At 42.5% G+C, this 26,960-nt stretch overlaps 1 protein-coding gene across 3 annotated transcripts in view; it reads left to right on the forward strand.

Moving 5' to 3' along the window:
• skd (mediator complex subunit skuld) overlaps positions 1–26,960 on the forward strand; it is a 722,241-nt gene that overhangs the window by 445,679 nt on the left and 249,602 nt on the right. For all 3 annotated transcript variants that reach the window (XM_071664981.1, XM_071664980.1, XM_071664979.1), the window contains one exon: positions 10,421–10,714. In XM_071664981.1, coding sequence (XP_071521082.1) covers positions 10,421–10,714 — 294 coding nt within the window. The remainder of the gene's footprint in view (positions 1–10,420; positions 10,715–26,960) is intronic.

Below are 26,960 nucleotides of genomic sequence, written 5' to 3' on the forward strand. Positions count from 1 at the left end.
TGTTGGAACGACTATTCCTTCAGACATACCCATTTTTGCTTTCCGAGATAATGTTCTTGCCTTACACACATTTTTCAACGCTCCCAGAACCTTCGCCCCCTCACCCACCCAGTGACTCACTTCCGCTTCCATGGTTCCTTCCGCTGCCAGATCCACTTCCAGATATCTAAAACACTTCACTTCCTCCAGTTTTTCTCCATTCAGACTTACTCACCAACTGACTTGTCCCTCAAGCCTACTGTACCCAATAACCTTGCTCTTATTCACATTTATCCTCAGCTTTCTTTCACACACTTAACCAAACTCAGTCACCAGCTTCTTCAGTTTCTCACCTGAATCAGCCACCAGCACTGTATCATCAGCGAACGACAACTGACTCACTTCCCAAGCCCTCTCATTGACAACAGACTGCATACTTGCCCCACTCTCCAAAACTCTTGCATTCAACTCCCTAACAACCCCATCCATAAACAAATTAAACAGCTATGGAGACATCATGCGCTCTGCATTTCAACTCCCTAACAACCCCATCCATAAACAAATTAAACAGCTATGGATATATCGTGCACCCTTGCCGCAGACCGACCTTCACTGAAAACCAATTACTTTCCTCTCTTCCTACTTGTAAACATGCCTTACATCCTTGATAAACACTTTTCACTGCTTCTAACAACTTGCCTCCCACACCATATATTCTTAATACCTTCCACAGAGCATCTCTATCATCTCTATCATATGCCCTCTCCAGATCCATAAATGCTACATACAAATCCATTTGCTTTTCTAAGAATTTCTCACATACATTCTTCAAAGCAAACACCTGATCCACACATCGTCTACCACTTCTGAAACCACACTGCTCTTCCCCAATCTGATGCTCTTTACATGCCTTCACCCTCTCAATCAATACCCTTCCATATAATTTCCCAAGAATACTCAACAAACTTATACCTTTGTAATTTGAGCACTCACTTTTATCCCCTTTTCCTTTGTACAATAGCACTATGTATGCATTCCACCAGTCCTCAGGCACCTCACCATGAGTCCTATATACATTAAATATCCTTATCAACCAGTCGACAACACAGTCATCCCCTATTTTAATGAATTCCACTGCAATACCATCTGAAACCACTGCCTTGCCAGCTTTCATCTTCTGCTAAGCTTTTACTACCTCTTTTCTCTGTTTACCAAATCATTCTCCCTAACCCTCTCACTTTGCACATGACCTCGACCAAAACACCCTATATCTGCCACGGTATCATCTAACACATTCAACAAACCTTCAAAATACTCACTCCATCTCCTTCTCACATCACCACTAGTTTTTATCACCTCCCCATTAACCCCCATCACCGATGTTCCCATTTGTTCTCTTTATTTACCTCCTTCCAAAACATCTTTTTATCCTCCTGAAAATTTAATGATACTCTCTCACTCCAACTCCCATCTGCCCTCTTTTTCACCTCTTGCACCTTTCTCTTGACCTGCCTCTTTCTTTTATACATCCCCCAGTCATTTGCACTATTTCCCTGCAATACTCGTCCAAATGCCTCTCTCTTCTCTTTCACTAATAATCTTACTTCTTCATCCCACCACTCACTACCCTTTCTAATCTGCCCACCTCCCACCCTTCTCATGCCACAAGCATCTTTTGCGCAAGCCATCACTGCTTCCCTAAATACATCCCATTCCTCCCCCACTCCCCTTACGTCCTTTGTTCTCACCTTTTTCCATACTGTACTCAGTCTCTCCTGGTACTTCCTCAGACAAGTCTCCTTCCCAAGCTCACTTACCCTTACCACTCTTTTCACCCCAACATTCTCTCTTCTTTTCTGAAAACTACAAATCTTCACCTTCGCCTCCACAAGATAATGATCAGACATCCCTCCAGTTGCACCTCTCAGCACATAAACATCCAAAAGTCTCTGTTTCAGGTGCTGTCAGTTAACACATAGTCCAATAACGCTCTCTGGCCATCTCTCCTACTTACATATGTATACTTATGTATATATCTCTCTATGTAAAATATGTATGTTTATATATGGTTTCAGAAGTGGTAGAGGATGTGTGGATCAGGTGTTTGCTTTGAAGAATGTATGTGAGAAATTCTTAGAAAAGCAAATGGATTTGTATGTAACATTTATGGATCTGGAGAAGGCATATGATAGAGTTAATAGAGATGCTCTGTGGAAGGTATTAAGAACATATGTTGTGGGAGGCAAGTTGTTAGAAGCAGTGAAATGTTTTTATCAAGGATGTAAGGCATGTGTACATGTAGGAGGAGAGGAAAGTGATTGGTTCTCAGTGAATGTTGGTTTGCAGCAGGGGTGCGTGATGTCTCCATGGTTGTTTACTTTGCTCATGGATGGGGTTGTTAGGGAGATGAATGCAAGAGTTTTGAAAAGAGGGGCAAGTATGCAGTCTGTTTTGGATGAGAGAGCTTGGGAAGAGTCAGTTGTTCGCTGATGATACAGCACTGGTGGCTGATTCGTGTGAGAAACTGCAGAAGCTGGTGACTGAGTTTGGTAAAGTGTGTGAAAGAAGAAAGCTGAGAGTAAATGTGAATTAGAGTAAGGTTATTAGGTACAGTAGGGTTGAGGGTCAGGTGAATTAGGAGGTAAGTTTGAATGGAGAAAAACTGGAGGAAGTAAAGTGCTTTTAGATATCTGGGAGTGGATTTGGCAGCGGATGGAACCATAGAAGCTGAAGTGAATCATAGGGTGGGGGAGGGGGCGAAACTTCTGGGAGTGCTAAAAAATGTGTGGAAGTCGAGAACGTTATCATGGAAAGCAAAAAAGGGTATGTTTGAAGGAATAGTGGTTCCAACAATGATATATGGTTGTGAGGCGTGGGCTATAGATAGAGTTGTGCGAAGGAGGGTGTATGTGCTGGAAATAAGATGTTTGAGGACAGTATGTGGTGTGAGGTAGTTTGATCGAGTAAGTAATGAAAGTAATGAAAGGGTAAGAGAGATGTGTGTTGGTAAAAAGAGTGTGGTTGAGAGAGCAGAAGAGGGTGTTTTGAAATGGTTTGGTCACATGGAGAGAATGAGTAAGGAAAGATTGACCAAGAGGATATGTATGTCAGAGGTGGAGGGAATGAGGAGAAGTAGGAGACCAAATTGGAGGTGGAAAGATGGAGTGAAAAAGATTATGAGTGATCAGGGGCGTGAACATGCCGGAGGGTGAAAGGCGTGCAAGGAATAGAGTGAATTGGAACGATGTGGTATTCCGGGGTCGACGTGCTGTCAGTGGATTGAACCAGGGCATGTGAATCGTCTGGGGTAAACCATGGAAAGTTCTGTGGGGCCTAGGTGTGGAAAGGGAGCTGTGGTTTCAATGCATTATTATGTGACAGCTTGAGACTGAGTGTGAACGAATGTGGCCTTTGTTCTTTTACTAGCACTACCTCACACACATGAGGGGGGAGGGGGTTGTAATTTTCATGTGTGGTGGGGTGGCGATGGGAATGAATAAAAGCAGACAGTATGAATTATGTACATGTATATATATGTATATGTCTGTGTGTGTATATATATGTATATGTTGAGATGTTTAGGTATGTATATTTTTGTGTGTGGACGTTTATGTATGTACATGTGTATGTGGGTGGGTTGGGTCATTCTTTGTTCTTTTTCCTTGCGCTACCTCGCTAACACGGGAGACAGGGACAAAGCAAAATAGATAAATAAAATAAGATATATATATATACATATTTTTTTGCTTTGTTGCTGTCTCCCGCGTTTGCGAGGTAGCGCAAGGAAACAGACGAAAGAAATGGCCCAACCCACCCCCATACACATGTATATACATACGTCCACACACACAAATATACATACCTACACAGCTTTCCATGGTTTACCCCAGACGCTTCACATGCCCTGATTCAATCCACTGACAGCATGTCAACTCCCGTATACCACATCGATCCAATTCACTCTATTCCTTGCCCTCCTTTCACCCTCCCGCATGTTCAGGCCCCAATCACACAAAATCTTTTTCACTCCATCTTTCCACCTCCAATTTGGTCTCCCACTTCTCCTCGTTCCCTCCACCTCCGACACACACATCCTCCTGGTCAATCTTTCCTCACTCATTCTCTCCATGTGCCCAAACCATTTCAAAACACCCTCTTCTGCTCTCTCAACCATGCTCTTTTTATTTCCACACATCTCTCTTACCCATACGTTACTTACTTGATCAAACCACCTCACACCACACATTGTCCTCAAACATCTCATTTCCAGCACATCCATCCTCCTGCGCACAACTCTATCCATAGCCCACGCCTCGCAACCATACAACATTGTTGGAACCACTATTCCTTCAAACATACCCATTTTTGCTTTCCGAGATAATGTTCTCGACTTCCACACATTCTTCAAGGCTCCCAGGATTTTCGCCCCCTCCCCCACCCTATGATCCACTTCCGCTTCCATGGTTCCATCCGCTGCCAGATCCACTCCCAGATATCTAAAACTCTTTACTTCCTCCAGTTTTTCTCCATTCAAACTTACCTCCCAATTGACTTGACCCTCAACCCTACTGTACCTAATAACCTTGCTCTTATTCACATTTACTCTTAACTTTCTTCTTTCACACACTTTACCAAACTCAGTCACCAGCTTCTGCAGTTTCTCACATGAATCAGCCACCAGCGCTGTATCATCAGCGAACAACAACTGACTCACTTCCCAAGCTCTCTCATCCACAACAGACTTCATACTTGCCCCTCTTTCCAAAACTCTTGCATTCACCTCCCTAACAACCCCATCCATAAACAAATTAAAGAACCATGGAGACATCACACACCCCTGCCGCAAACCTACATTTACTGAGAACCAATCACTTTCCTCTCTTCCTACACGTACACATGCCTTACATCCTCAATAAAAACTTTTCACTGCTTCTAACATCTTGCCTCCCACACCATATATTCTTAATACCTTCCACAGAGCATCTCTATCAACTCTATCATATGCCTTCTCCAGATCCATAAATGCTACATACAAATCCATTTGCTTTTCTAAGTATTTCTCACATACATTCTTCAAAGCAAACACCTGATCCACACATCCTCTACCACTTCTGAAACCGCACTGCTCTTCCCCAATCTGATGCTCTGTACATGCCTTCACCCTCTCAATCAATACCCTCCCATATAATTTACCAGGAATACTCAACAAACTTATACCTCTGTAATTTGAGCACTCACTCTTATCCCCTTTGTCTTTGTACAATGGCACTATGCACGCATTCCGCCAATCCTCAGGCACCTCACCATGAGTCATACATACATTAAATAACCTTACCAACCAGTCGACAGTACAGTCACCCCCTTTCTAAATAGATTCCACTGCAATACCATCCAAACCTGCTGCCTTGCCGGCTTTCATCTTCCGCAAAGCTTTTACTTCCTCTTCTCTGTTTACCAAATCATTTTCCCTAACCCTCTCACTTTGCACACCACCTCGACCAAAACACCCTATATCTGCCACTCTATCATCAAACACATTCAACAAACTTTCAAAATACTCACTCCATCTCCTTCTCACATCACTACTACTTGTTATCACCTCCCCATTAGCGCCCTTCACTGAAGTTCCCATTTGCTCCCTTTTCTTACGCACTTTATTTACCTCCTTCCAGAACATCTTTTATTCTCCCTAAAATATAATGATACTCTCTCACCCCAACTCCCATTTGCCCTCTTTTTCACCTCTTGCACCTTTCTCTGGACCTCCTGTCTCTTTCTTTTATACATCTCCCACTCAATTGCATTTTTTCCCTGCAAAAATCGTCCAAATGCCTCTCTCTTCTCTTTCACTAATAATCTTACTTCTTCATCCCACCACTCACTACCCTTTCTAATCAACCCACCTCCCACGCTTCTCATGCCTCAAGCATCTTTTGCGCACTCCATCACTGATTCCCTAGATACATCCCATTCCTCCCCCACTCCCCTTACTTCCATTGTTCTCACCTTTTTCCATTTTGTACTCAGTCTCTCCTGGTACTTCCTCACACAAGTCTCCTTTCCAAGCTCACTTACTCTCACCACCCTCTTCACCCCAACATTCACTCTTCTTTTCTGAAAACCCATACCTTAGCCTCCACAAGATAATGATCAGACATCCCTCCAGTTGCACCTCTCAGCACATTTACATCTAAAAGTCTCTCTTTCATGCGCCTGTCAATTAACACGTAATCCAATAACGCTCTCTGGCCATCTCTCCTACTTACATACGTATACTTATGTATATCTCGCTTTTTAAACCAGGTATTCCCAATCACCAGTCCTTTTTCAGCACATAAATCTACAAGCTCTTCACCATTTCCATTTACAACACTGAACACCCCATGTATACCAATTATTCCCTCAACTGCCACATTACTCACCTTTGCATTCAAATCACCCATCACTATAACCCAGTCTTGTGCATCAAAACCACTAACACACTTATTCAGCTATATATATATATATATATATATATATATATATATATATATATATATATATATATATATATATATATATATATTTTTTATTTTTTTTATTATACTTTGTCGCTGTCTCCCGCGTTTGCGAGGTAGCGCAAGGAAACAGACGAAAGAAATGGCCCAACCCTCCCCCCCATACACATGTATATACATACGTCCACACACGCAAATATACATACCTACACAGCTTTCCATGGTTTACCCCCAGACGCTTCACATGCCCTGCTTCAATCCACTGACAGCACGTCAACCCCGGTATACCACATCGCTCCAATTCACTCTATTCCTTGCCCTCCTTTCACCCTCCTGCATGTTCAGGCCCCGATCACACAAAATCTTTTTCACTCCATCTTTCCACCTCCAATTTGGTCTCCCTCTTCTCCTTGTTCCCTCCACCTCCGACACATATATCCTCTTGGTCAACCTTTCCTCACTCATCCTCTCCATGTGCCCAAACCACTTCAAAACACCCTCTTCTGCTCTCTCAACCACGCTCTTTTTATTTCCACACATCTCTCTTACCCTTACGTTACTCACTCGATCAAACCACCTCACACCACACATTGTCCTCAAACATCTCATTTCCAGCACATCCATCCTCCTGCGCACAACTCTATCCATAGCCCACGCCTCGCAACCATACAACATTGTTGGAACCACTATTCCTTAGCCCACGCTCGCAACCATACAACATTGTTGGAACCACTATTCCTTCAAACATACCCATTTTTGCTTTCCGAGATAATGTTCTCGACTTCCACACATTCTTCAAGGCCCCCAGGATTTTCGCCCCCTCCCCCACCCTATGATCCACTTCCGCTTCCATGGTTCCATCCGCTGCCAGATCCACTCCCAGATATCTAAAACACTTCACTTCCTCCAGTTTTTCTACATTCAAACTCACCTCCCAATTGACTTGACCCTCAACCCTACTGTACCTAATAACCTTGCTCTTATTCACATTTACTCTTAACTTTCTTCTTCCACACACTTTTCCAAACTCAGTCACCAGCTTCTGCAGTTTCTCACATGAATCAGCCACCGGCGCTGTATCATCAGCGAACAACAACTGACTCACTTCCCAAGCTCTCTCATCCCCAACAGACTTCATACTTGCCCCTCTTTATATATATATATATATATATATATATATATAGAGAGAGAGAGAGAGAGAGAGAGAGAGAGAGAGAGAGAGAATGGTGCAAGAGGTGAAAAAGAGGGCAAATGAGAGTTGGGGTGAGAGAGTATCATTAAATTTTAGGGAGAATAAAAAGATGTTCTGGAAGGAGGTAAATAAAGTACGTAATACAAGGAAGCAGATGGGAACTTCAGTGAAGGGCGCAAATGGGGAGGTGATAACAAGTAGTGGTGATGTGAGGAGATGGAGTGAGTATTTTGAAGGTTTGTTGAATGTGTTTGATGATAGAGTGGCAGATACAGGGTGTTTTGGTCGAGGTGGTGTGCAAAGTGAAAGGGTTAGGGAAAATGATTTGGTAAACAGAGAAGAGGTAGTAAAAGCCTTGCGGAAGATGAAAGCCGGCAAGGCAGCAGGTTTGGATGGTATTGCAGTGGAATTTATTAAAAAAGGGGGTGACTGTATTATTGACTGGTTGGTAAGGTTATTTAATATATGTATGACTCATGGTGAGGTGCCTGAGGATTGGTGGAATGCGTGCATAGTGCCATTGTACAAAGGCAAAGGGGGTAAGAGTGAGTGCTCAAATTACAGAGGTATAAGTTTGTTGAGTATTCCTGGTAAATTATATGGGAGGGTATTGATTGAGAGGGTGAAGGCATGTACAGAGCATCAGATTGGGGAAGAGCAGTGTGGTTTCAGAAGTGGTAGAGGATGTGTGGATCAGGTGTTTGCTTTGAAGAATGTATGTGAGAAATACTTAGAAAAGCAAATGGATTTGTATGTAGCATTTATGGATCTGGAGAAGGCATATGATAGAGTTGATAGAGATGCTCTGTGGAAGGTATTAAGAATATATGGTGTGGAAGGCAAGTTGTTAGAAGCAGTGAAAAGTTTTTATCAAGGATGTAAGGCATGTGTACGTGTAGGAAGAGAGGAAAGAGATTGGTTCTCAGCGAATGTAGGTTTGCGGCAGGGGTGTGTGATGTCTCCATGGTTGTTTAATTTGTTTATGGATGGGGTTGTTAGGGAGGTGAATGCAAGAGTTTTGGAAAGAGGGGCAAGTATGAAGTCTGTTGTGGATGAGAGAGCTTGGGAAGTGAGTCAGTTGTTGTTCGCTGATGATACAGCACTGGTGGCTGATTCATGTGAGAAACTGCAGAGCTGGTGACTGAGTTTGGTAAAGTGTGTGAAAGAAGAAAGTTAAGAGTAAATGTGAATAAGAGCAAGGTTATTAGGTACAGTAGGGTTGAGGGTCAAGTCAATTTGGAGGTAAGTTTGAATGGAGAAAAACTGGAGGAAGTAAAGTGTTTTAGATATCTAGGAGTGGATCTGGCAGCGGATGGAACCATGGAAGCGGAAGTGGATCATAGGGTGGGGGAGGGGGCGAATATCCTGGGAGCCTTGAAGAATGTGTGGAAGTCGAGAACATTATCTCGGAATGCAAAAATGGGTATGTTTGAAGGAATAGCGGTTCCAACAATGTTGTATGGTTGCGAGGCGTGGGCTATGGATAGAGTTGTGCACAGGAGGATGGATGTGCTGGAAATGAGATGTTTGAGGACAATATGTGGTGTGAGGTGGTTTGATCGAGTAAGTAACGTAAGGGTAAGAGAGATGTGTGGAAATAAAAAGAGCGTGGTTGAGAGAGCAGAAGAGGGTGTTTTGAAATGGTTTGGGCACATGGAGAGAATGAGTGAGGAAAGATTGACCAAGAGGATATATGTGTCGGAGGTGGAGGGAACGAGAAGTGGGAGACCAGATTTTAGGTGGAAAGATGGAGTGAAAAAGATTTTGTGTGATCGGGGCCTGAACATGCAGGAGGGTGAAAGGAGGGCAAGGAATAGAATAAATTGGATCGATATGGTATACCGGGGTTGACGTGCTGTCAGTGGATTGAATCAGGGCATGTGAAGCGTCTGAGCTAAACCATGGAAAGCTGTGTAGGTATGTATATTTGCATGTGTGGACGTATGTATATACATGTGTATGGGGTGGGTTGGGCCATTTCTTTCGTCTGTTTCCTTGCGCTACCTCGCAAACGCGGGAGACAGCGACAAACCAAAAAAAGAAAAAAAAAATATATAGAATTGGGAAATTTGGAATGAAGAATATAGAATCATAAGAGTTAGTGTTGTCGTGTATTATGTGTGAGATTAAGAGAATGTGTATTAGTAGATTGAATACCTGAAACTCCTCTGTAGGTGAGACATAAAGGAAAGACAGCTACCTGGATTGGGGTGGAGAATGTTTCAGCTATTGTGGTGGTGGCTTAGTGAGTAGTCACTTTTTTCCAATACCTCCATTGTCGATGGTTGTCTACCACTTAATATCAGAAATCTTTGTAACAAGTACTGTCTTTTACTGTAGTTTTAGCATCATTAACAAAAGTATTTAGTTGTGCTTTAATTTCATCAGCAAATCATTCAAATGAATCAGAATATTTGACATCTTAACACTGAGGCAGAGGGACATCACTTTTTACCTTTTCTCGGCTCATGTCTAGGCATATTTTCTTTTTTCTATTTAAATGATTATCATTTCATTAAAGAGGTTTTTCATCTAGCTCCTGTTCACAAAGCCAACTAATGTATATATGATGGGTGTAGGTGTGGTGGGACATGCAAGCATTCATTTTTTTCTGCATGCGTACATTTATGTTTTTATAATCATTGTTTGTTTGAAAGGAAATGAAGAAATATTAGAAGTCTACTTCATCTACAACAAAGTGTGACAGATGACCATGCTGTTATTTATATTTAAGCATTTTTGTCCTTATCAGATGCCAGAGATGAATGGTTTACCCACTAAACGTCCCTGTGGTATGAAGAGGCAAGCTGATCCCTATGATTTTGATGATGATCTTGGATCAGGTGCCACACTAGAAACCTATAAACGAAAAGATGGGCTTGATAAAGATGAGGCTAAGACTCCAGGCAGTGTTCGATCATCCCATGACCCTCATTCTCCTTCACAACCAAAGAAGACCACTGGAAATTTATTTACTATTGAAGGACTCCAACCATCTTTATCAGATTTGGATGAAATCTTCGATTCAGATTCTCCTGTGGATGATGTAAGTTATACTGGTTGGAGATTAACAAATAGGTATTGAAAAAAGAGTGATGGAGTATTTAAGCCATGTAGTACGAAAGATTTTAGTGAATCAGGAGAGGATGGGTATGAAGACAGTAGGTAATCGTAAGGGAACAGTATAGCGATATGAGGCTCTTTATCTTATAGGCCATGAAGTAAATTTAAAATCTGATGTAATTTTTATATGAGCAGGTCTTTCTGAGACAAAAGAAAAAGAGTAGATGATAATGGTAGGTAAAGATGTGTTTCTAATTACTTTTATGCAATGTTTGGGGAGGGAGGTTTACATTTGTAGGGCCTCATCTCTTAGACATTCTTTACTGTCATATAATTTCTTAAATTTCTGTATGCTGACTGCATCAACCATGTCTTCAGTCATACATTCCATTCATTAACCACTCTTTTACCAAGTATCTTGGTCAATTTCGTGTTCTGTTTTCTGGTTGCTCTATCCTTACATCTTTTGAAGAACTGGTCACTGCCTGTGTCATTGATCTTTTTTAAAAACTGAAAGGTTGTGATCATTTCATCTCTCACCATTTTTTCTTCCACGGTGAGGAAATGTAATGTTTCTTGCCTTTTCCAATAACTCATCTATCTTAGTTTTGGTAGTTCTGGTACCATCTTTGATGTTTTCCTCTGATCCTTCATGGTTAGCTCTTTGCCTCTTTAAGTGCAGTTACCAACTTAAGAAACATTCTAGTTTTGGCTGTATGTTTGATGTGAACATCCTGCTGAATATTTTCTTTTCCATTAACTTCCATGCTGTTCTGAATTTGGTCTGCCGACACTTGGTGTCCTTAACTATTCTCCCAAGAAGGAACTATGATGGCAGGTTAAGGACAGTATCAATTCACGTGTCTTTCTCATCCCCAACAGACTGCATATTCGCCCCTATCTCCAGAACACTTGCATTTACCTTCCTAATCACCCCATCCATAAACAAATTACCTAACCATGGGGACATCACATACCCCTGCAGCAGACTGACCTTCACTGGGAACCATCACTTCTTTCCTCCTCCTCATACACATGACTTTCATTCTTGGTAAAAAATTTTCACTGCTTCTGGCAGCTTACCTCCCACACCATATACTCTTAAGACCTTCCACAAAACATGTCTATCCACCCTGTCATATGCCTTCTCCACATCCTTAAATGCTACATATAAATCCATCTGTTTTTCTTAAGTATTTCTCGCACACATTCTTCAAAGCAGACACCTGATGCACACACCCTCTGCCACTTTAAAAACCACACTCCTCTTCCCAATCTCAGTCAGTACCCTCCCATATAATATTCCAGGAATACTCAACAAACTATTGCCTCTGTAGTTTGAACACTCACCTTTATCTCCTTTGCCTTTGTACAATAGCACTGTATATATATTTTCTTGGAGGCATATGAGGTTGAAAGCTATGGCACATTCTCCTTTATTTTCTTATGTACAGTTTCTATTTCCTATACAATTTTTCATTGGTCTTCTTGAAGTTTCTTCAGGAGTCTTTAAAGGGCAGTGATGTTTCGGAACTAACTTGTTCCATCTTCAGACTGGATTTTATGGTTCAGTCATTTGTGGCTGGAAATTCTCCTCCTCATTTTTTAATTTTCCAAAAGAGTATGTGGTGTGGGAGGTAAGCTGCTAGAAGCAGTGAAAAGTTTTTACCAAGGATGTAAGGCATGTATACGAGTAGGAGAAGAGAGTGATTGGTTTCCAGTGAATTCAGTTTGCAGCTGGGGTGTGTAATGCCCCATAGTTGTTTAATTTGTTTATGGATGGGGTGGTTAGGGAGGTGAATGCAAGAGTTTTGGAGAGGAGGGCAAGTATGCAGTCTGTTGTGGATGTGAGGGCTTGGGAAGTGAGTTAGTTGTACGCTGATGATACAGCGGTGGTGGCTAATTCAGGTGAGAAACTGCAATGGTTGGTGACTGAGTTTGCTAAAGTGTGTGAAAGGAAAAAGTTGAGAGTATATGTGAATAAGAGCAAGGTTATTAGGTTCAGTAGGGTTGAGGGGCAAGTTAATTAGGAGGTACAAAGGCAAAGGGGATAAGAGTGAGTGCTCAAATTACAGAGGTATAAGTTTGTTGAGTATTCCTGGTAAATTATATGTGAGGGTATTGATTGAGAGGGTGAAGACATGTACAGAGCATCAGATTGGGGAAGAGCAGTGTGGTTTCAGAAGTGGTAGAGGATGTGTGGATCAGGTGTTTGCTTTGAAGAATGTATGTGAGAAATACTTAGAAAAGCAAATGGATTTGTATGTAGCATTTATGGATCTGGAGAAGGCATATAATAGAGTTGATAGAGATGCTCTGTGGAAGGTATTAAGAATATATGGTGTGGGAGGCAAGTTGTTAGAAGCAGTGAAAAGTTTTTATCGAGGATGTAAGGCATGTGTACGTGTAGGAAGAGAGGAAAGTGATTGGTTCTCAGTGAATGTAGGTTTGCGGCAGGGGTGTGTGATGTCTCCATGGTTGTTTAATTTGTTTATGGATGGGGTTGTTAGGGAGGTGAATGCATGAGTTTTGGAAAGAGGGGCAAGTATGAAGTCTGTTGGGGATGAGAGAGCTTGGGAAGTGAGTCAGTTGCTGTTCGCTGATGATACAGCGCTGGTGGCTGATTCATGTGAGAAACTGCAGAAGCTGGTGACTGATTTTGGTAAAGTGTGTGAAAGAAGAAAGTTAAGAGTAAATGTGAATAAGAGCAAGGTTATTAGGTACAGTAGGGTTGAGGGTCAAGTCAATTGGGAGGTGAGTTTGAAATGGAGAAAACTGGAGGAAGTGAAGTGTTTTAGATATCTGGGAGTGGATCTGGCAGCGGATGGAACCATGGAAGCGGAAGTGAATCATAGGGTGGGGGAGGGGGCGAAAATTCTGGGAGCCTTGAAGAATGTGTGGAAGTCGAGAACATTATCTCGGAAAGCAAAAATGGGTATGTTTGAAGGAATTGTGGTTCCAACAATGTTGTATGGTTGCGAGGCGTGGGCTATGGATAGAGTTGTGCGCAGGAGGATGGATGTGCTGGAAATGAGATGCTTTGAGGACAATGTGTGGTGTGAGGTGGTTTGATCGAGTAAGTAACGTAAGGGTAAGAGAGATGTGTGGAAATAAAAAGAGTGTGGTTGAGAGAGCAGAAGAGGGTGTTTTGAAATGGTTTGGGCACATGGAGAGAATGAGTGAGGAAAGATTGACCAAGAGGATATATGTGTCGGAGGTGGAGGGAACGAGGAGAAGTGGGAGACCAAATTGGAGGTGGAAAGATGGAGTGAAAAAGATTTTGTGTGATTGGGGCCTGAACATGCAGGAGGGTGAAAGGAGGGCAAGGAATAGAGTGAATTGGAGCGATGTGGTATACTGGGGTTGACGTGCTGTCAGTGGATTGAATCAAGGCATGTGAAGCGTCTGGGGTAAACCATGGAAAGCTGTGTAGGTATGTATATTTGCGTGTGTGGATGTATGTATATACATGTGTATGGGGGTGGGTTGGGCCATTTCTTTCGTCTGTTTCCTTGCGCTACCTCGCAAACGCGGGAGACAGTGACAAAGCAAAAAAAAAAAAAAAGAAAAAAAAAGTTTGAATGGAGAAAAACTGGAGGAAGTGAAGTGTTTTAGATATCTGGGAGTGGACTTAACAGTGGATGGGACCTTGGAAGCAGAAGTGAGTCATAGGGTTGGGGAAGGGGGTGAAGGTTCTTGGAGTGTTGAAGAATGTGTGGAAGGCGAGAACGTCATCTCAGAGAGCAAAAATGGGTATGTTTCAAGGAATAGTGGTTCCAACAATGTTATATGATTGCGAGGCATGGACTATAGATTGTTGTATGGAGGAGAGTGGATGTGTTGGAAATGAAATGTTTGAGGACAACATGTGGTGCGAGATGGTTTGATCGAGTAAGTAATGAAAGGGTAAGAGAGATGTGTGGTAAAAAAAAAGAGTCTAGTTGAAAGAGCAGAAGAGGTTGTGATTAAATGATGTGGACACATGGAGAGAATGAGTGAGGAAAGATTGACAAAGAAGATACATGTGTCAGAGTTGTAGAGAAGAAAGAGAACCAGATCAAATTGGAGGTTGAAGGATGGGGTGAAAAAGATTTTGAGTGATACAGGAGGGTGAAAGTTGTGCAAGGAATAGAGTGAATTGGAATGATGTGGTATACTGGGGTGGACGTGCTGTCACTGGACTGAACCAGGGCATATGAAGCATCTGGGGTAAACCAGGGAAAGGTCTAGGGGGCCTGGATATGGAAAGGGAGCTGTGGTTTTGGTGCATTACACATGACAGCTAGAGATAGAGTATGAGCAAATTTGGCTATTTTGTGTTTATGTGTGCTACTTTGCTGTGTGTGTGTGTGTGGTGGTTGAGGTGGTGGTGGTTGGAGGGTACATCCTGTGTGGTGGAATAGCGACTGGAATGGATGAAGGCAGCAAGGATGAATATATACATATGAATATATGTATGTGTCTGTGTATGTATATGTATGTATACATTGATATGTATGTATGTTATTATTATTATACTTAATGGCCGTCTACCTTGTTAGCGAGGTAGCGCAAGGAAACAGATGAGGAATGGCCCAACCCACTCACATGCCCATGTATATACATAAACGCCCACACACGCACATAAACATAAATATACATTTCAACGTACACATACATATACATACACAGACATATACATATATACACATGTACATATTCATACTTGCTGCTTTCATTCATACTCAGTCTCTAGCTGTCATGTTTAATGCACCGTAACCACAGCTCCCTTTCCACACCCAGACCCCACAAACTTTTCCATGGTTTACCCCAGATGCTTCACATGCCCTGGTTCAATCCATTGACAGCACGTTGACCCTGGTATACTGCATCGTTCCAATTCACTCTATTCCTTGCACGTCTTTCACCTTCCTATATGTTCAGGTTCCGATCACTCAAAATCATTTTCACTCCATCCTTCCCCTTCCAATTTGGTATCCTGCTTCTTCTTGTTCCCCCTACCTCTGACACATATATCCTCCTTATCAATCTTTCCTCGTCCATTCTCTCCATGTGTCCACACCATTTCAACACACCCTCTTCTGCTCTCTCAATCACACTTTTTATTACCACACATCTCTCATACCGTTTCATTACTTACTCGATCAAACCACCTCACAATACATATTGTCCTCAAACATGTCATATCCAACACATCCACCCTCATCTGCACAACCATATCTATAGCCCATGCCTCACAACCATATAACATTGTTGGAACCACTATTCCTTCAAGCATGCCCATTTTTGCTCTATGAGATAACATTCTCGCCTTCCACACATTCTTCAAAGCTCCCAGAACCTTTGCCCCCTCCCCCACCTTGTGACTCACTTCTGCTTCCTTGGTTCCATCTGCTGCTAAGTCCACTCCCAGATATCTAAAAAACTTCACTTCACTTTCTACAGTTTCTTTCCATTCAAACATACCTCCCAATTTAATTGCATGTGATCAAGTATATTCATATGAGGCCACGGGGAAATGAAACACAATAAGTATATTCATATGAGGCCACAGGGAAATGAAACACAATAAGTATATTCATATGAGGCCATGGGGAAATGAAACACAATAAGTTCCCAAGTGCACTTTTGTGTAATCACTTCATCAGGTGAGATACAAGAAAGAATTAAAAGTCAGTTGATATACAATGAAGAGACATAGCTTATGCCACTTGGTAAACAAATGACTGTCCAAATGGAGGTCCGGTGCATCCAAGACTGACATATCATAAACTCATTATGTGGACCAAAAGGGGAATTGTTTACTGATTTTATCAACAATAAAGCTATCCAATTTGCCGTCCAAAGTTTATTGTTGAAATGTGTAAGAAGGTGTATTCTGTTGGATCCAATTTAAAGTACCCTAGATCTTTCATTGGTAAATCTCGTAAGTTGACAAAGAAATCATTTTATAGAGTTGAACCCAAACCTCCCATTGACGCCAAGAATCTTTTAGTTCTCCCTTTTAATAATTATTTTACGTCCCATGTTGCTAAAGTCCTTTAATGTAAATGTAGCCTTCAAGCAACAATAATTCTGGAAAGAATATCTGAATCAGGAACTCACCAGAAAGTTCTCCTGGATGCATCTATAAAGTGCCATGTAAAAATTGTGATAAGTTTTATGTTGGACTGGCTTGTAAGGATCTTTCTGATAGACTTGTGCAACAAAAATATAGTACAAGAACAGGGCAAGAATCAAATGCCTTGTTTATCACATTAAAAACTCTGATCATTGTACTGAGTGAAGTAATGCCATCTTATTAATCTTAGTTAGCTCCAGTACCACAAGAAATATCATTGAATCTTCTATTATTAAATACACAAAGAATTTTAACCTCATTATCAGTGGAGGTCTATACAAATTGGATTGATTTATTGTTGATAGAATTTGTAAGCAATTCCCCTGCTGGTTGAGAGAGCAGAAGAGGGTGTGTTGAAATGGTTTGGACATATGGAGAGAATGAGTGAGGAAAGATTGACAAAGAGGATATATGTTTCAGAGATGGAGGGAAAAAGGAGAAGCAGCAAACTGAATTGGAGGTGGAAGGATGGAGGGAAAAATATTTTGAGCGATCGGGGCCTGAACACACAGGAGCGTGAGAGGTGTGCAAGGAATAGAGTGGAATGGAACTATGTGGTATACCTGGGTCAACATGCTCTCAATGGACTGAACCAGGGCATGCAAAATGTCTGGTATAAACATGGAAAGGTCTGTGGGGCCTGGATTTGGATACAGAGCTGTTGTTTTGGTGCATTGCATGTGACAGGTAGACAGTGTGTGGCCTTTTATGTTTGTTTACCTGGCAATACTTCGCTGAAGCAGGGGGTAGTGATGCTGTTTCCTTTGTGACAGAGTGGCATCAGCAATGGATGAAGGCAAGCAAGTATGAATATATACATGTGTATATATGTATATGCTGATGTGTTTATGTATGTATATGTTCATGTATGGGCATTTATTCATATATGTGTGCATATGAGTTGATGGGCCATTTTTCATCTGTTTCTTGGCACTATCTCGCTGATGCGGGAGACTGATTAAGTATAATGAAATAAGTCGTAGAAGGTGACTAAAGGGGACGGGAGTGGCGGGCTGGAAACCCTCCCCTCCTTTTATTTTAACTTTTTAAAAGGGGAAACAGAAAAAAGAGTCACGCTGGGAGTGCTCATCCTCCTCGAAGGCTCAGATTGGGTTGTCTAAATGTGTGTGGATGTAACCAAGATAAGAAAAAAGGAGAGATAGGTAGTATGTTTGAGGAAAGGAACCGGGATGTTTTGGCTCTGAGTGAAACGAAGTTCAAGGGTAAAGGGGAAGAGTGGTTTGGGAATGTCTTGGGAGTAAAGTCAGGGGTTAGTGAGAGGACAAGTGCAAGGGAAGGATTAGCACTACTCCTGAAACAGGAGTGATGGGAGTATGTGATAGAATGTAAGAAAGTAAACTCAAGATTGATATGGGTAAAACTGAAAGTTGATGGAGAGAGATGGGTGATTATTGGTGCATATACACCTGGGCATGAGAAGAAAGATCATTAGAGGCAAGTGTTTTGGGAGCAGCCGAGTGAGTGTGTTAGTACTTTTGATGCATGAGACCAGGTTATAGTGATGGATGATTTGAATGCAAAGGTGAATAAGGTGGCAGTTGAGGGAATAATTGGTGTACATGGGGTGTTCAGTGTTGTAAATGGAAATGGTGAAGAGCTTGTAGATTTCTGTGCTGAAAAAGGACTGGTGATTGGGAATACCTGGTTTAAAAAGAGAGATACATAATTATACATATGTAAGTAGGAGTGTATATGTGTGTGTGTATGTGCGTATGTATGTGTATGTATATGTATTTTTTTTTTTTCTTTGTCGCTGTCTCCCACGTCTGCGAGGTAGCGCAAGGAAACAGACAAAAGAAATGGCCCAACCCACCCCCATACACATATATATACATATGTCCACACACGCAAATATACATACCTACACAGCTTTCCATGGTTTACCCCAGACGCTTCACATGCCCTGATTCAATCCACTGACAGCACGTCAACCCCAGTATACCACATCGATCCAATTCACTCTATTCCTTGCCCTCCATGTATATATATGCATATATATATATTTTTTTTTTTTTTTTTTTTTTTTTATACTTTGTCGCTGTCTCCCGCGTTTGCGAGGTAGCGCAAGGAAACAGACGAAAGAAATGGCCCAACCCCCCCCCCATACACATGTACATACACACGTCCACACACGCAAATATACATACCTACACAGCTTTCCATGGTTTACCCCAGACGCTTCACATGCCTTGATTCAATCCACTGACAGCACGTCAACCCCTGTATACCACATCGCTCCAATTCACTCTATTCCTTGCCCTCCTTTCACCCTCCTGCATGTTCAGGCCCCGATCACACAAAATCTTTTTCACTCCATCTTTCCACCTCCAATTTGGTCTCCCTCTTCTCCTCGTTCCCTCCACCTCCGACACATATATCCTCTTGGTCAATCTTTCCTCACTCATTCTCTCCATGTGCCCAAACCATTTCAAAACACCCTCTTCTGCTCTCTCAACCACGCTCTTTTTATTTCCACACATCTCTCTTACCCTTACGTTACTTACTCGATCAAACCACCTCACACCACACATTTTCCTCAAACATCTCATTTCCAGCACATCCATCCTCCTGCGCACATCTCTATCCATAGCCCACGCCTCGCAACCATACAACATTGTTGGTACCACTATTCCTTCAAACATACCCATTTTTGCTTTCCGAGATAATGTTCTCGACTTCCACACATTTTTCAAGGCTCCCAAAATTTTCGCCCCCTCCCCCACCCTATGATCCACTTCCGCTTCCATGGTTCCATCCGCTGACAGATCCACTCCCAGATATCTAAAACACTTCACTTCCTCCAGTTTTTCTCCATTCAAACTCACCTCCCAATTGACTTGACCCTCACCCCTACTGTACCTAATAACCTTGCTCTTATTCACATTTACTCTTAACTTTCTTCTTCCACACACTTTACCAAACTCAGTCACCAGCTTCTGCAGTTTCTCACATGAATCAGCCACCAGCGCTGTATCATCAGCGAACAACAACTGACTCACTTCCCAAGCTCTCTCATCCCCAACAGACTTCATACTTGCCCCTCTTTCCAGGACTCTTGCATTTACCTCCCTAACAACCCCATCCATAAACAAATTAAACAACCATGGAGACATCACACACCCCTGCCGCAAACCTACATTCACTGAGAACCAATCACTTTCCTCTCTTCCTACACGTACACATGCCTTACATCCTCGATAAAAACTTTTCACTGCTTCTAACAACTTGCCTCCCACACCATATATTCTTAATACCTTCCACAGAGCATCTCTATCAACTCTATCATATGCCTTCTCCAGATCCATAAATGCTACATACAAATCCATTTGCTTTTCTAAGTATTTCTCACATACATTCTTCAAAGCAAACACCTGATCCACACATCCTCTACCACTTCTGAAACCGCACTGCTCTTCCCCAATCTGATGCTCTGTACATGCCTTCACCCTCTCAATCAATACCCTCCCATATAATTTACCAGGAATACTCAACAAACTTATACCTCTGTAATTTGAGCACTCACTCTTATCCCCTTTGCCTTTGTACAATGGCACTATGCACGCATTCCGCCAATCCTCAGGCACCTCACCATGAGTCATACATACATTAAATAACCTTACCAACCAGTCAACAATACAGTCACCCCCTTTTTTAATAAATTCCACTGCAATACCATCCAAACCTGCTGCCTTGCCGGCTTTCATCTTCCGCAAAGCTTTTACTACCTCTTCTCTGTTTACCAAATCATTTTCCCTAACCCTCTCACTTTGCACACCACCTCGACCAAAACACCCTATATCTGCCACTCTTAGAAAAGCAAATGGATTTGTATGTAGCATTTATGGATCTGGAGAAGGCATATGATAGAGTTGATAGAGATGCTCTGTGGAAGGTATTAAGAATATATGGTGTGGGAGGCAAGTTGTTAGAAGCAGTGAAAAGTTTTTATCGATGATGCAAGGCATGTGTACGTGTAGGAAGAGAGGAAAGTGATTGGTTCTCAGTGAATGTAGGTTTGTGGCAGGGGTGTGTGATGTCTCCATGGTTGTTTAATTTGTTTATGGATGGGGTTGTTAGGGAGGTAAATGCAAGAGTCTTGGAAAGAGGGGCAAGTATGAAGTCTGTTGGGGATGAGAGAGCTTGGGAAGTGAGTCAGTTGTTGTTTGCTGATGATACAGCGCTGGTGGCGGATTCATGTGAGAAACTGCAGAAGCTGGTGACGGAGTTTGGTAAAGTGTGTGGAAGAAGAAAGTTAAGAGTAAATGTGAATAAGAGCAAGGTTATTAGGTACAGTAGGGTTGAGGGTCAAGTCAATTGGGAGGTGAGTTTGAATGGAGAAAAACTGGAGGAAGTGAAGTGTTTTAGATATCTGGGAGTGGATCTGTCAGTGGATGGAACCATGGAAGCGGAAGTGGATCATAGGGTGGGGGAGGGGGCAAAAATTTTGGGAGCCTTGAAAAATGTGTGGAAGTCGAGAACATTATCCCGGAAAGCAAAAATGGGTATGTTTGAAGGAATAGTAGTTCCAACAATGTTGTATGGTTGCGAGGCGTGGGATATGGATAGAGTTGTGCGCAGGAGGATGGATGTGCTGGAAATGAGATGTTTGAGGACAATGTGTGGTGTGAGGTGGTTTGATCGAGTAAGTAGCGTAAGGGTAAGAGAGATGTGTGGAAATAAAAAGAGCGTGGTTGAGAGAGCAGAAGAGGGTGTTTTGAAATGGTTTGGGCACATGGAGAGAATGAGTGAGGAAAGATTGACCAAGAGGATATATGTGTCGGAGGTGGAGGGAACGAGGAGAAGAGGGAGACCAAATTGAAGGTGGAAAGATGGAGTGAAAAGGATTTTGTGTGATCGGGGCCTGAACATGCAGGAGGGTGAAAGGAGGGCAAGGAATAGAGTGAATTGGAGCGATGTGGTATACAGGGGTTGACGTGCTGTCAGTGGATTGAATCAAGGCATGTGAAGCGTCCGGGGTAAACCATGGAAAGCTGTGTAGGTATGTATATTGCGTGTGTGGACGTGTGTATGTACATGTGTATGGGGGGGGGTTGGGCCATTTCTTTCGTCTGTTTCCTTGCGCTACCCCGCAAACGCGGGAGACAGCGACAAAGTATTAAAAAAAAAAAAAAAATATATATATATATATATATATATATATATATATATATATATATATATATATATATATATATATATTATTTTTATATTTTTTTATTATACTTTGTCGCTGTCTCCCGCGTTTGCGAGGTAGCGCAAGGAAACAGACGAAAGAAATGCCCCCCCCCCCCCCAATACACATGTATATACATACGCCCACACACGCAAATATACATACCTACACAGCTTTCCATGGTTTACCCCAGACGCTTCACATGCCTTGATTCAATCCACTGACAGCACGTCAACCCCGGTATACCACATCGCTCCAATTCACTCTATTCCTTGCCCCCCTTTCACCCTCCTGCATGTTCAGGCCCCGATCACACAGAATCTTTTTCACTCCATCTTTCCACCTCCAATTTGGTCTCCCTCTTCTCCTTGTTCCCTCCACATCCGACACATATATCCTCTTGGTCAATCTTTCCAGACTCATCCTCTCCATATGCCCAAACCACTTCAAAACACCCTCTTCTGCTCTCTCAACCACGCTCTTTTTATTTCCACACATCTCTCAGACGCTTCACATGCCTTGATTCAATCCACTGACAGCACGTCAACCCCGGTATACCACATCGCTCCAATTCACTCTATTCCTTGCCCTCCTTTCACCCTCCTGCATGTTCAGGCCCCGATCACACAGAATCTTTTTCACTCCATCTTTCCACCTCCAATTTGGTCTCCCTCTTCTCCTTGTTCCCTCCACATCCGACACATATATCCTCTTGGTCAATCTTTCCAGACTCATCCTCTCCATATGCCCAAACCACTTCAAAACACCCTCTTCTGCTCTCTCAACCACGCTCTTTTTATTTCCACACATCTCTCTTACCCTTACGTTGCTCACTCGATCAAACCACCTCACACCACACATTGTCCTCAAACATCTCATTTCCAACACATCCATCCTCCTGCGCACAACTCTATCCATAGCCCACGCCTCGCAACCATACAACATTGTTGGAACCATTATTCCTTCAAACATACCCATTTTTGCTTTCCGAGATAATGTTCTCAACTTCCACACATTCTTCAAGGCCCCCAGGATTTTCGCCCCCTACCCCACCCTATGATCCACCTCCGCTTCCATGGTTCCATCCGCTGCCAGATCCACTCCCAGATATCTAAAACACTTCACTTCCTCCAGTTTTTCTCCATTCAAACTCACCTCCCAATTGACTTGACCCTCAACCCTACTGTACCTAATAACCTTGCTCTTATTCACATTTACTCTTAACTTTCTTCTTCCACACACTTTACCAAACTCAGTCACCAGCTTCTGCAGTTTCTCACATGAATCAGCCACCAGCGCTGTATCATCAGCGAACAACAACTGACTCACTTCCCAAGCTCTCTCATCCCCAACAGACTTCATACTTGCCCCTCTTTCCAAAACTCTTGCATTTACCTCCCTAACAACCCCATCCATAAACAAATTAAACAACCATGGAGACATCACACACCCCTGCTGCAAACCTACATTCACTGATAACCAATCACTTTCCTCTCTTCCTACACGTACACATGCCTTACATCCTCGATGAAAACTTTTCACTGCTTCTAACAACTTTCCTCCCACACCATATATTCTTAATACCTTCCACAGAGCATCTCTATCAACTCTATCATATGCCTTCTCCAGATCCATAAATGCTACATACAAATCCATTTGCTTTTCTAAGTATTTCTCACATACATTCTTCAAAGCAAACACCTGATCCACACATCCTCTACCACTTCTGAAACCACACTGCTCTTCCCCAATCTGATGCTCTGTACATGCCTTCACCCTCTCAATCAATACCCTCCCATACATATATATATATATAGTGTGTCAGTAGTTTTGGTCCATGAGACTGGGTATTAAAAACGAGGGATTTGAATGCAAAGGTGAATAACATGGCAGATGGGGGTATAATTGGTGTGCCTGGCATATTCAGTGTTGTGAATGGAAATGGTGGGTGAAGACCTTGTGGATTTGTTTACTGAAAAGAGAATGGTGATTGGGAATACCTGGGTTTAAAAAGTGATATATACACAAGTATTATCCCTGGGGATAGGGGAGAAAGAATACTTCCCACGTATTCCCTGCGTGTCGTAGAAGGCGACTAAAAGGGGAGGGAGCAGGTGGCTGGAAATCCTCCCCTCTCGTTTTTTTTTAATTTTCCAAAAGAAGGAACAGAGAAGGGGGCCAGGTGAGGATTTTCCCTCTAAGGCCCAGTTCTCTGTTCTTAATGCTACCTCGCAAATGCGGGAAATGGCGAATCGTATGAAAAAAAAAAAAAAAATATATATATATATATATATATATATATATATATATATATATATTCTTTTTTTTTTTTTTTTTTCATACCACCTGCCACCTCCCGCGTTAGCGAGGTAGCGTTAAGAACAGAGAACTGGGTCTTAGAGGGAATATCCTCACCTGACCCCCTTCTCTGTTGCTTCTTTTGGAAAATTAAAAAAAACAAGAAAGGGGAGGATTTCCAGCCACCCGCTCCCTCCCCTTTTCGTCGCCTTTTACGACACACAGGGAATACGTGGGAAGTAATCTTTCTCCCCTATCCCCAGGGATAATATATATATATATATATATATATATATATATATATATATATATATATATTTTTTTTTTTTTTTTTTTTTTTTTTTTTTTTTTTACTTTGTCGCGCTCTCCCGCGTTTGTGAGGTAGCGCAAGGAAACAGACGAAAGAAATGGCCCAACTCCCCCCCCTCCCCATACACATGTACATACACACGTCCACACACGCAAATATACATACCTACACAGCTTTCCATGGTTTACCCCAGACGCTTCACATGCCTTGATTCACGCCACTGACAGCACGTCAACCGCTGTATACCACATCGCTCCAATTCACTCTATTCCTTGCCCTCCTTACACCCTCCTGCATGTTCAGGCCCCGATCACACAAAATCTTTTTCACTCCATCTTTCCACCTCCAATTTGGTCTCCCTCTTCTCCTCGTTCCCTCAACCTCCGACACATATATCCTCTTGGTCAATCTTTCCTCACTCATTCTCTCCATGTGCCCAAACCATTTCAAAACACCCTCTTCTGCTCTCTCAACCACGCTCTTTTTATTTCCACACATCTCTCTTACCCTTACGTTACTTACTCGATCAAACCACCTCACACCACACATTGTCCTCAAACATCTCATTTCCAGCACATCCATCCTCCTGCGCACAACTCCATCCACAGCCCACGCCTCGCAACCATACAACATTGTTGGAACCACTATTCCTTCAAACATACCCATTTATGCTTTCCGAGATAATGTTCTCGACTTCCACACATTTTTCAAGGCTCCCAAAATTTTCGCCCCCTCCCCCACCCTATGATCCACTTCCGCTTCCATGGTTCCATCCGCTGACAGATCCACTCCCAGATATCTAAAACACTTCACTTCCTCCAGTTTTTCTCCATTCAAACTCACCTCCCAATTGACTTGACCCTCAACCCTACTGTACCTAATAACCTTGCTCTTATTCACATTCACTCTTAACTTTCTTCTTCCACACACTTTACCAAACTCAGTCACCAGCTTCTGCAGTTTCTCACATGAATCAGCCACCAGCGCTGTATCATCAGCGAACAACAACTGACTCACTTCCCAAGCTCTCTCATCCCCAACAGACTTCATACTTGCCCCTCTTTCCAGGACTCTTGCATTTACCTCCCTAACAACCCCATCCATAAACAAATTAAACAACCATGGAGACATCACACACCCCTGCCGCAAACCTACATTCACTGAGAACCAATCACTTTCCTCTCTTCCTACACGTACACATGCCTTACATCCTCGATAAAAACTTTTCACTGCTTCTAACAACTTGCCTCCCACACCATATATTCTTAATACCTTCCACAGAGCATCTCTCTCTCTGTCTCTCTCTCTCTCTCTCTCTCTCTCTCTATATATATATATATATATATATATATATTTTTTTTTTTTTTTTTTTTTTTTTTTTTTTTTATACTTTGTTGCTGTCTCCCGCGTTTGCGAGGTAGCGCAAGGAAACAGACGAAAGAAATGGCCCACCCCCCCCATACACATGTATATACATACGTCCACACACGCAAATATACATACCTACACAGCTTTCCATGGTTTACCCCAGACGCTTCACATGCCCTGATTCAATCCACTGACTGCACGTCAACCCCGGTATACCACATCGATCCAATTCACTCCATTCCTTGCCCTCCTTTCACCCTCCTTCATGTTCAGGCCCCAATCACACAAAATCTTTTTCACTCCATCTTTCCACCTCCAATTTGGTCTCCCTCTTCTCCTCGTTCCCTCCACCTCCGACACATATATCCTCTTGGTCAATCTTTCCTCACTCATTCTCTCCATGTGCCCAAACCATTTCAAAACACCCTCTTCTGCTCTCTCAACCACGCTCTTTTTATTTCCACACATCTCTCCTACCCTTACGTTACTTACTCGATCAAACCACCTCACACCACACATTGTCCTCAAACATCTCATTTCCAGCACATCCATCCTCCTGCGCACAACTCTATCCATAGCCCACGCCTCGCAACCATACAACATTGTTGGAACCACTATTCCCTCAAACATACCCATTTTTGCTTTCCGAGATAATGTTCTCGACTTCCACACATTCTTCAAGGCTCCCAGGATTTTCGCCCCCTCCCCCACCCTATGATCCACATCCGCTTCCATGGTTCCATCCGCTGCCACATCCACTCCCAGATATCTAAAACACTTTACTTCCTCCAGTTTTTCTCCATTCAAACTTACCTCCCAATTGACTTGACCCTCAACCCTACTGTACCTAATAACCTTGCTCTTATTCACATTTACTCTTAACTTTCTTCTTTCACACACTTTACCAAACTCAGTCACCAGCTTCTGCAGTTTCTTAC

This window comes from Panulirus ornatus, chromosome 9 (assembly GCF_036320965.1).
Source record: "Panulirus ornatus isolate Po-2019 chromosome 9, ASM3632096v1, whole genome shotgun sequence".
Lineage (NCBI taxonomy): Eukaryota > Metazoa > Arthropoda > Malacostraca > Decapoda > Palinuridae > Panulirus > Panulirus ornatus.